The sequence below is a fragment of the Pithys albifrons genome, chromosome 6, assembly GCF_047495875.1.
Source record: "Pithys albifrons albifrons isolate INPA30051 chromosome 6, PitAlb_v1, whole genome shotgun sequence".
NCBI classification, from domain to species: domain Eukaryota; kingdom Metazoa; phylum Chordata; class Aves; order Passeriformes; family Thamnophilidae; genus Pithys; species Pithys albifrons.
The window spans coordinates 3,634,607-3,646,225 of NC_092463.1; the positions used below are offsets into that span (position 1 = coordinate 3,634,607).

The 11,619-nt window shown below is 54.0% G+C and overlaps 1 protein-coding gene across 4 annotated transcripts in view; it reads left to right on the forward strand.

Annotated features, from left to right (window-relative positions):
* SAMD4A (sterile alpha motif domain containing 4A) overlaps nt 1–7,324 on the forward strand; it is a 107,473-nt gene extending 100,149 nt beyond the window's left edge. For 2 of the 4 annotated variants that reach the window (XM_071557242.1, XM_071557245.1), the window contains 3 exons: nt 366–492; nt 2,047–2,130; nt 4,088–7,324. In XM_071557242.1, coding sequence (XP_071413343.1) covers nt 366–492; nt 2,047–2,130; nt 4,088–4,116 — 240 coding nt within the window. In that variant the 3' untranslated portion in view covers nt 4,117–7,324. Of the gene's footprint in view, nt 1–365; nt 493–2,046; nt 3,361–4,087 lie in introns of those variants that run through there. The other 2 variants (XM_071557244.1, XM_071557241.1) reach the window with 2 other exon arrangements.
* The last annotated feature ends 4,295 nt before the right edge of the window (nt 7,325–11,619 follow it).

An 11,619-nucleotide genomic window follows, 5' to 3' on the forward strand; every position in this document is an offset into this window, starting at 1 on the left:
AAGACCTCCGAGGTCATCAAGTCCAACCCTTGGGCCAACTCCAGTCCCTTTACCAGATCATGGCACTCAGGGCCACGGCCAATCTCACCTTAAAAACCTCCAGGGATGGGGAATCCACCCCCTCTCTGGGCAGCCCATTCCAATGCCTGAGCACTCCCTCTGCAAGGAATTTTTTTCTGATCTCCAACTTCAATTTCCCCTGACAGAGCTTGAGCCCGTGCCCCCTTGTCCTATTGCTGACTTAAGATCCCTTCCTTAAGATTCCTTCCAACCCCTTGTATGCTTCTATGAGCCTGAAAGGGATATAAATCCATGGCACAGAGGACTTTGTTTTACATCCCCCACTCTCTGTTTGCTCCCCACAGAACCTCTGGTTTGCCAACCCCGGGGGCAGCAACAGCATGCCCAGCCGGAGCCACAGCTCGGTGCAGAGGACGCGCTCGCTGCCCGTCCACACCTCCCCGCAGACCATGCTGATGTTTCAGCAGCCAGGTAGGCACCACATCTTGCTTTTTCACTTATCCTCAGCCCAGTGAGACAAGGGGAGCTTTGCTGGTGAGCCTCACTGCAGGCACATGGCCTGTGCCAGCATGATGTGTTCTCACTGAGATATCTTTGAATTCTTGGGTTTACTGAACAAGAGACATTGCTGGAGGGGTTTTTGACCCTATATATATACCATCTTGACTCTATATATAAGCATGGTGCTGTTGCTTCACCTGCCTTGCTTCTGAAGGGTTCATGTGAGGCAGGAAGGCAGCAGCTCATCCATCACTTTTTCCTCATGGATGGACACGGAGCCCTGGTGTGGAGGGACTGCCTTTGTGCACTCAAGGGAAATTCTTTCCACAGTGCGTGTGAAGGGAAATGGTGCTGTGTCAGTGCTTCCTTCCCAAACACTGCCCAAATGCTCCTGTGTATAGGAGCATCCTCTGAGTCAGGGAGGATCCTGCTGACCTTGGACCCTGAACCTGGAGCATCCTGCCCCTGAGGAAGCCTCTTTGTGTATCCCTTCATTAGCCTTTGAGTGTGCCTTTTCCTACCAACACACAATAACAGTTTGCACCACAGGACAGGGAGTTCCATCCCCCCAGCAAACCCACCCTCATCCATGGGCTCCTGGTTTGGGCCAGCAGCTCCCATTGCCTCACACACCATCCATGTTTAACTGCAGCATTGGGGCAGCAAATGTTCCCTGCAGCAGGAACAGCAGGATTGGTTAACCAGGACAAGGGCACATTTCTCAGGCACTGGAGGAGAATAAATGGGTTTCTCTTGCGTGTCAGCCTGTGGTGGATGAGGGCATAGGAGGACTGGGGAGCCAAACACGCAGATGAGTTGCGAGGAAAATAAGCAATAATTCAGTCCTGGGCCCACAAACCCCTTTTTGCCAGGCTTTGGGAGGACGTCAACCCTCCTGGATCCCATTCCATGTCTCTGTGAGCCAGTGGAAAGCAGGATGTGCTGTCCAGCAGTAGCACAAGCAGGATTTGCAGATTTTGGTGCAGGGTTAGGAAGGTTGGCTGCTGTCTAGTTTAGGATGGGGTGTTGCAGCACAGCAGAGTTCATGTGTATCCCCCTCTTTTTGTGCTCACCACTCCCAGGGACGTGAACAACTGAGTGGGAGCCAAGCCTGGGAGCCAGGCTGGCCACAAAGCAGCCAGACAGCTGGTCTGTGCTGCCATCCCATGTCCAAGCACTAACCCTGCCTGCACAGACAGCATCCTGCCTGGAGAGGTGCCCAGGGCTGCCCCTCCCTGGGCGAGGGTCCCACTCTCACCCCAGATCCCCCCAACATCTGTAACCAGCTCCTGAACCCCTCCTGAATTCCCATCTCCTTCTGCAGGGCCACTGGGGCTCCCCAAATTTATCCCTTGGGACAACAAGGGAGCGGTGACTATTTTTGCAAACATCTCTTGTTGCACCAGGAATCAAAGTGCTGCCAGAGTCCAGTCAGACCCTCCTGGGACATTTTGTGGGTTATTTCCCCACAGAGCAGGCAGGCAGGTCCCTGACCAAAGCCTCCTGTTCCCTTTCTCCCTGCAGAATTCCAGGTGCCGGTGACTGAACCTGACATCAACAACAGGCTGGAGTCCCTGTGCCTGAGCATGACGGAGCACGCACTCAGCGGTGAGCACTCCCTCCTCCTCGGGCTCTTCCAGCACGTCCACGCCGCCTCCGCTGAGCCCCCCAGCACCTGCCCCTGCCCCGCGCCCCCCAAAAGCTGGGACAGGCTGTGGCTGTGAGGGGGCAGGGTGGCAGCGGGGCTGGATGCAGGGATGCTCCAGGGAATGCTCCCGAGGGCGCTCAGATGGGAATATTGGCTTCCCTCGGCGAGGTGCCGGGGCAGGGGGTAAAGCCCAACACAGGAATCGCACCGGCACTAGTGGAGTCTGTGCTAATTAGCCACTCGTCAGCTTGCTAATGATAATTAGTGTTAGCTCGCTACTCTCGTTAGCTCTCGATAAAGCCCCTGCCACCCGGTGCGCTCGGATGGGTCACAGGCTTTGGAGTGTTTTCCTTTCTGCCACTGGATCCCTGGTTTGGCTGGGGGGGGTGGGAGCCCCACGGCAGGGGGCTGAAACCCTGCCGGGCGCTGGTGGGCACAGGGAGGGAGGAGGACCCGGGGGTAAAACAAGCAGGAAAGATGGAAAAGGCAGCAGCAGCAGCACGATGGAGAGAGAGCCCAGTGCAGCACAAAGCACCAGCTCCAGAAGCTCCCGGTGCCCTGTGCCACGCCGGACCCCAGGCACGAGGGATGACCCCCCCGGATGAGACAGGATGAGCAAGGCCATGGCATGGCCCAGACCTGGATAAGTCACACAACCAGCTCAGGTCTGGCTCCTGGAATCCTGGACTGCATCGGATGGTTGAGGCCGGGAGCCCTCGGGGAGGATGAGAGCAACTCGGAGCCCTGGGAGAGGACGAGTGCCACCAGTCTCCCTGCAGATACAACAGCCCTTCCCGGGGAGAGGGACATGAGAACAAGGACTGAGAGAGGCAGCAGGGCCCTGGCAGCAACCTGGCTGGGAAAACAAGGACACTTCTGTCACCCAGTGTTCCTCCAGCGTGTTCCCAGGCGAGGCTTAGCTGTCTTGTTCCTCTGCAGGGTGCTGTTCCTCTGAGTTATTTTTTCCAGGTCGCATTCCCCGAGCCTCTCCAAACTGGTTGTGCTATAAATAGCTCTTAAAAAAATAAACCTTTCGGGGGAGAAAAAAAAAAGGCGTAACAAACCTGTTTGTTTTTAGTCTCGAGGAGGAGGTGGCCATGGTGCCCTGGGTGGTGGAACAGGGAGTGCTCTGCTCCAGAGCCACCCTGGGAGCTGCCCCACGGCGCTCTCCCTCCCAGGGATGGGGGTTTGGGATGGGGGACAGGGGGTGGTTGGGGCTGAAGGGTTGGAGGTGCTGTTGGGTGCTCATTTCTGCCCCCAGAGGGTGGGAAGAGGGCAGTACCAGGATCAGCTGTGAGGCTTTGGGGTGGGTTGTGGATCCCTCACTCCTGGAACTGGGCTGTGACTGGGTGCATCCCTGCTATCATGGGATGCTGGGAACAGGCTCTGGGGACACAACTCCTGGAGCTTTTTCTCCTTCCTTGGTCCTTACAGAGGAAAATTTCGCAACCTCTGCAGTGTGGCCTTTGCAGGGCTGGGTGAGCTGGAGGGCAAGGCAGCCCCCAGGACTGGCTCCATCCCTGTCCCCACAACTCCTGACCAGGGTTACAGGAACTTGTCCCACTGTAGGAGGGTTTCAGACTCTCATCCACCTTGTGGCAAGTCTGGGCTGCCCAGAACTCCCCTCTGCTCCTGGAAAAGGGGTCATGGCAGGCCTGGAATGGCAGTGGGACACCAGCTCAGGGGGTTGCTTCAGGGTGGGGACAGTTGGTGATATGGAGGGATCAGCAAAGTGGTGACACCCCAAAACCCTTCCACACTCCTTGGGGAGATTTGGGGAGGGGGGTGGCCCCATGATGTCATGTCACCTCACCTGTGGGGGGATTGGGTTGGGTGTGCTCTGGGGGTCCATGCCCTAAATCCCCAGCTCAGGGAGGGACCTCACTGGATCTGTTCCTAACTCTCCCTTCCTTGCAGATGGTGTCGACAGAACCTCCACAATCTAGAAGGCGTCACGACGGGGACGCTGGCCGGGACAACAACTGCTGCGGGTCCAGCGGCGAGGTTGGGGCTTGCAGGGAGCCTCAGCGATAGCTTGCATCCTTTCTCCTCTCCTTCTCTCTCTCTCTCCTCTGTTTTAATTTTGTGAATGTGTAGATTGTCCTTGTGAACATATCATTAGACTTGGAATTTGTGTTGTCATTTATTACATCCATGCTGGGGGAGGTGGGCGGCAAAAAAAAAAATGAGGTGGTGGAAACTCAGCGGCAATGATGGAGCAGCATGGGGAGGTTGGGGAGACACTGAGGAGAGTGCTGACAATGGAGGGGCCACCAGAGCACCGTGGGCAAACCCTGGTCCTGGATGAGGATACCAAGGAGTACAGAACATCACGCAGGGGTGTGTGACCAAAACCCCTTCGGGGAGGATTTACCTGCCCTGCCAGGGGCCTTGGGACCAGCGGTCCCGTCTCCTGAGTTTCCCTGCGTTCATGGACTGGCCCAGCAAGCCCAGATGGAAACAGAAATAATAAAATAACCCCCGAATTTATTTTCAGTTTAGCCAAGAGACCCACAGTGTGGAGGCAGCATTGTGCTCAGGGCAGCAGAGGGTCGGCAGGTGCCCATCCCTGTGCCCTGGCATGGATTGGGATGCAGGATGGAGTGGGAGCATCTCGCCCAGCGGAGCGTCCCAAGGGATGTCAGTGAAGGGGAGGGATGCTGGGAGAGGTTCTGTGTCTCTTGCCTTGCCTGTACAGGTCCCAGGAAGCTGCTGCATCCTGGCTTCACACATCTGGCCCAGCCTGCCAAAATCCAGCCATAACAGGCTTTTCCAGCCCTGGAGTGGCCAGGAGGGATGAAGGAGCCCCCAGATAAAACCCAAGCCCTAAAGGGCACCAAAATGCAGCTTCACAGCCCCATTTCCTTTGCATGAATCACATGCACTGCAGGAGATGTGGGTGGCAGTGGCTGGGCTGCTCCTCACCTGCTGCTGCTTTTCATAATGGGAGGTAAATTTGGTGTTAAAGAGGTAAATCTGACTTGGTGCTGCTCAGACCTGCAGCCTTTCTCCTGCTGATCCTCATGCTGCTCTGAGCCCTCTGATAGAATAATAATAAAGGTAAAATTAGCAAATAAAGGGAGGTGATGCATTGCAGCAATATTCTCCAGTTAGGACTGAGGGGCAGCATCCTGTGCTGGGATCAGCAGGAGCAGGGCTGGGGCCAAGGGGGAGCCAGAGGGAGCATCAGCAGGGCTGGGAGATGTGTGAATCCTTCTGCCATGCAGCAGTTTTAAGTTGTTCTCTTTAAAAAAAAAAAGCAAAACAAAAACCCAAGTGCCAAATGCAATGTCTTTATGTTTGCTGTTCCTTGGTGTCCTGCTTTCCCAGCAGGCAGGAGGCTGAGGGGGGTGTTGGGGAGGGTGGAGAAGGGAAAACCCGAAAGCCAGGGAGGTTGGGAAGAGGTGAGAGGAGGTGGAGGCGAAGGGGGGGGTCGGTTCTGGGGATCCGGGTGACCCCCGAGCACCCCCAGTGTGTGATGTGCACGGAACTGCCATGGCAGGAACCTCCCCCAGGGAGGCTCCAGTGTATTTACAGAGCTGAAATTCTATTTATTCCTTCGCTGACTGTGCACATGGAGGTTTTCTGGCTGTTCAGAGAGATTATTTTGGATATATTACCTATTAACTTGCTATGGCTGGGAACTGTGATAATGTCTGTTATTAACAACCACCAAATAATTCAGTTGTTTTTTCTGTTTGTTGTTAAAAAAAAAAGAAAACTTATTTTCCATTGACAGTGTAGAGGTTAATGACGACTTAGTTGTGTTTGCTGTTTCTTGTTTTGGTTTTTTAAGTAAAAACAACAGAAAAAAGTGGCTTCAGTTGCATTTGGAAAGTTCCAGGGAAAGAAGCTTAAAGGGAAAAGAAAAATTATTTCTAGAAAGAAAAAAGAAAAAAAAAGAAAAAAAAGGAAAACAAACAAAAAAACCCCAACAGTTGCATGAGTGAGGCTGTGAAGTCAAATATTCAGTAATAAAGCGGCAGTGCCTTTCTTTTTTGTATCCCCTGCTCACCCCACTGCACCTGCCCCATCCCCACGAGGAGTGGGGCGGGACTGGCCCCCGGCCCCGCTGCTGTCCCAGCCCAGCCCCAGCCCCAGCCCCGCCGGGGACCTTTCCTGGTGCTGTCCCTGAGCCGGCCCCGGCTCAGCACCAAGTGGCCTTGGCTCCGGCAGCTGCTCCCGCGGGGACACAGCCCTGTCCCTGTCCCTGCCAGGTGTGTCCCCTCCCCAGGGACACGCCCTGGGCTCGAGCTGGGCTTTACCTCTACGTGCTCCCCTCCTTAAAACCCTTGGAGGAGCTGGGGAGGGAGGTGGAACCCGGCCAGCATCCAGCTGGAAAATCCCAAACTGTGCCAGCAAGCAGAGCTGGGGGTGGGTCAGCACTTGGGGAAGCAATTTCTGTTGTCACCTTTCTCCATGTCAGGGTTGGCTTTTGGAATGTGCCTGATGGAAAGTGGGTCCCGCAGACGTCTATAATTTGCACACAGCGACGATAACACTAAAGTTGATTTTATACGAGTCATCAGAGTTTGCAAAGTGAGTTTTATTTTTTGTATTCCTTTATCTTTACTTAAAGGTGAATGTGTATTCCTCTGGGAGGAATAGGAAGAAAAAAAGAAAACTACATAAAAAAACAGGAATGTTAATAATGTTAAACAGAATACTTCCTCCCTTATTAATATATATAACCCTGATGTATTTATGCCTATTGTAAGCTGACTTTAAAGAGCTTTGACCTCTCTTCTGTTGCATGCCGTTCCCGGGCAGCCTTTCCTTGTCCATGCATGCCTTTTGTCCTGTTTTTTCTGTACAAAGTTAGTGCACAAAGAACTATTTTTGCCTAGTTAATGTTGCCGAGCAATGCCTATTTTTTAAATTTTAATTTCTTTTTTTTTTGGTCATATATGGCAATAGCATGTTTGTTACATGTAAAAGCTTCCGGATATAAAGAAATACTAATGTTTGGAGATGCCGGTCTTTGCAAGTGTACAGTTTTCCAATGTTGTTCCCAGTGAAACACCCTCGTGATTTCCACTTGCTCCGATGTATTTATTACTCATTTCCTCCCATGTAACTTGGAACCATGGCTATATTTCATATCCACGGTATATTGAAAGTGAAGGGAGATGATTAATACAAGGTTTTGTAACACTGGGGTGTGGTGCCTCCTTATTTATCCTCTCCTTGGCAGACCCTTTAACAAAAAACGGGATTAAATGTGGGTGAGAGGGAGGAGCTGTGCAGTTCCACAGGGGGTGTTTGTATCTTTATATAAACCCGTGGTGGGCCTTCCAAATCCCTGGCATTCCCCACACAGCTGCCTCACTGTCCCTTTGGGATGCCCACGCCCCGGGAGCTGTTTACAGGCAGGATTTTCCTTTGAAAGTGGCAGGGATTGGGGCTGGAGCAGCTCGGAGGCTGTGGGGGCACACAGGGGGAGCCTCAACATGTGCATGGAGACATTGGGGGTGGGATTATAAGGTTGGGTTCATTCTGGGCTTAAAACCTGTACATCTGAGACCTGGGAGGGACACTCGGAGCACAGACTTGGCCATAGGAGGTGCTGAGGACAGGACTGTGTCTTCTGCCCCTGTTTTTTCATATTTTCTCACCCTCCACTTCTCCAGGCTGCCCAAGCCCTGCTCTGCAGGCTCTTCTCAGCCAGTCCAGGCTCTGAATCATCACCCTGACCATTCCTGCACTCATGTCCCTGTCCCTCCACCTCCTGGGTGTCCTGGACCCTGTTGGCTGTCCTTCCAGAAGAACCAAGGAGTCATGTCCCCCACAAGGAGCAGAACTTGGAAACACAGGGCTTTATGTTGTTTGAAGGCTTCATCCACTGCTCCTGCCAGGAAGAGGTTCCCAGTGAGATCCCCAAATGCTGAGCCTCCAAACCATGTCCTCAAGCTCCTTTTATTCAGGATGCTGCTGAGCATCCTGGGCAGGGCCACCCCAGGAGGGAAATACTTGCCATGGCATTCAGCCCCACCTGGGTTTCCCTGCCCAGGAAAGCACCCACATCCACAGCCCTCTGGCATCATGTCCCTGCCCTCACTGGGAATTGGCCTCCCAACAGAGCTCAGACAAGCATTCCTAAATCCCAGAGAAATGCCATTTCCTTCCATAAACAGTTTGTCTTTGCAGGTCTGTCTGGGTCTCACAGTGCAGGTTTGTTGCACTGACAGAGAATGAAAAGGGAAAGGAAAAGGCAAAAAGCCCTGGGATGGAAAACTGGAGCTGGAGAGGCTGAAAAGGCTCCAAGGAAAGTCCGTGGCAGCCACGTGGTTAGGGACAGTCTGCGGGTCCCACTGGAAAGGGGCTTAATAAAGTCCTAAAATCAAGAGGAAAAAAAACCTTTTCATGCTGCCAGGAGCTGTTGGATGAATCTATTCAGATACTAAAGGCTTTCCCAGCCTGTGCACCCAGATTGCACCACACCTGAGCCCTGTCCAGCCCAGAGGTGTGGGGCTTCCCTTTTCCTGGGAGCTGGGAGCACAGCCAGGAGCTGGTGGCCAGTCTTAGGAGCTGTGGTGATCCCAGCAGTGCCCCCGCAGGTGCTGGAGAACCCCACAGTGTCTTCTCAACAGTTCCTTTTCCATGTCCACCTATTCCAAAGGGTGATGGAGAGGCAGCCCCAGCCCTGGAGCCAACCAGTTGTCCCCTCCAAAGGAATGCTCCTGTTCTTTTGGTCCTGCCCTCTGGCTCCCAGTGTGGGTACAACTGTCTCATATTTAATAATGAGGGGAACATCCCAGGGAACAATCCTTGGGCCACAACAGGTAGGGATTTCCCACTGCAGGAAAGATTTTAAGCAAGACAGAGAGCACTTTACTAGCAGAGCAACTTGACTTCGAGGAATAATGAATCCCCCACATCAGTTGGCTGCATCTGAGCAGGAGAGGCTGGATGATCCTGATGGGCTGATCCCTGCTAGTCTGGGATCCACTTCCAGGATACACAAATTGCTGTTCCTGGAAGCCCTGGGCTGGCAGCCCTTGCCAGCAGTGCCACCACTTCACTCAGCGTGGCCTCTGCCACCTCCTCGTGAGCAGCAAGTGATGCCACACGAACTCCAGGGCAGGTAATTCCCAGAACTGGTGCATCCCAAGGCTTTGAGGAGTCGGCTTTTCCTGCACGTGGCCTGATGGAGTTCAGCTCCCAGAGGCAGGTGAGTGGCAACACTTCAGGGAGTGAACTTGTCATGGGGCTCAGCAGCATCACTGAGAGCTCCAGGAGCTGCTTTTAATTGGGATCTGCAAGTAGCAGATCCCCAAATGAGAAATTGGGATCTGCAAACAGCTCAGCAATGTACACCTGGAATGGGCACCCTGGGCATGTGGCATCACTCACACAGGGCAGGTGGCCCCTCAGGATGAGGGGCCCTGGCATGGGACCAGTGTGGATACCCAATACCCACAGGGCTCTGTGTGTCCCCATGGCTTCACCCAAAGCCCAGCACAGGCAGAGAGTGGTTCCTGGAGGAGCAAAACAGCAAGGGGAATGGTTTTGAACTGAAAGAGGAAAGATTTAGGTAGGATTTTAGGAAGGAATTCTTCCCTGCCTGTGAGGGTGGGCAGGCCCTGGTACATAGGTCAGATGTTAGGAAGGAATTCTTCCCTGTTGGGGTGGGCAGGCCCTGGCACAGGGTGCCCAGAGAAGCTGTGGGTGCCCCATCCCCCATCCCAAGGCCAGGCTAGACAGGGCTTGGAGCAACCTGGGAAAGTGACACCCCCATGGAACAAGGTGATCTTTAAGGTCCCTTCCAACACAACCCATTCTGTGTTTCTATGATTTTCCCTCTTTTCTCTAAGAACACACCCTGCTGGCCGAGCTTGGTCAGAGGAGACATTGCCCAGCATAGACAAAACCCCCATTTTTCTATAGAAAACAGATTTTTGGCCAATTTTAAATACTAATAATTAAAAATAAATTTATCCTGGCAGGGAGCCCCTGCTTTTGGACAGGACAGACCAGCCCCAACCCCAGCCTCAGCCCCAGCCCTGTGAGAGGTGGCACAGGTGGGTGTTTGCAGCATCACTGGCAGCAGGATGCAGGGGAGGGGCTGGGTGCCCCTCTCCCACCCCCACACCACTGGCCTGAACTCGGGGTGACCCCTGGGCCTCCCTGAAAAGCATTCCCAGCCCCACACAGCTCCTGGTGCTCCACTGCGGCGGGCAGAGCTCGGGTCGGGCTCAGCAGAGGGAGCCACAGACTGCGCGGCCCCAGCAGGCGCTGCCGAGAGAGGGAGGGACCGGTCCCTCTCCATCCTCACCTCGGGCATCCCCCAGCTGAGCCAGAGCCTTGGCAAGCGCCCTGAACAGCTTAGCCCTCCCTCCTCCCATCGCTGCTCCCCTACAAAACCTTCCCCACCCTTCTCTTGCTCCTCCAGCACCAACTCCCGTTTCCCTCCCCGCCGGTCTCCCCAGGGATGAGCGATGGAGAAGAGGCAGGGGAAGGTGAGACAGCCCGGAGTAAAACTCCCACGAGCCCAGGGCTGAACCCCCGGGGCTGCCACGATCTGGGGCCTCCCGACCAAGGGGTGTCACCCAACACGGCTCCAAAAACAGAGATCACAGAGCTGGATCCACAAGGATCACCGAGTCCAACTCCTGGCCCTGCACAGGACAATTCCAACAATCCCACCCTGTCCCTCAGAGCATTGTCCAAATATTTCTTGAGCTCTGGCAGCCTTGGGGCCATGCCCACTGCCCTGGGGAGCCTGTTCCAGTGGCTGGATTCTGGAATTTTGCCTTTCCTTATGCACCAATGTACTGCAGCGTGTCCTGATGGGAGCAGCGACAGTCGCTCCCTCCAGCCATTCCCACAGGTCAGTGCTCAGCTCCCACTGGCATTGCAGGCCAAGGGAGCCCAAGAAATGCCAGCTGTGGGGTGAGAAACGGCCTCCTGGTGGCACCAGGGGATGCTGAGAGGGTTTCCAGGCACCTTGGGCAGGGCAGGATGGAGGTGAGGCACAAACACCCTCCCACAGCAGCTGGTTTGGGGTTCCCAGGGCACACATGGAGGGTGGGGGGTGGGCACTCACCCTGGAATTGCTCCCTCCGAGGCAGCACCACTGTGGTTTGCCCCCTGGCACTTTTTAAATCGTTTTCAGGCCCCTGTAGTTGAGTTGGGCCCTCTTAGGGTGGGTTTTTAACCTTTTCTTTCCTGTTGCAATCTCAGTGGGGAGCAAACAGAGGTAACCTGCTGCAGTTCACTCTGCCAAACCCACCCCTGCAGAGCCCCAGCACCAAAACCACAACACAGAGTTGTTCAAAAACACGAATAAATTCCTCGTTATTACATTCTCTGAGTATTTCAGCAAAATTTCTTTGGACACTGTGATTTTTTTTCTGTCCCTCCCAGGCTGAGACTTACTAAAAAGAGCTTTAATGTTTAATATCTCAACTACTAAATCATGAATGGAACTTCAAAGACAAGTGGAAGGT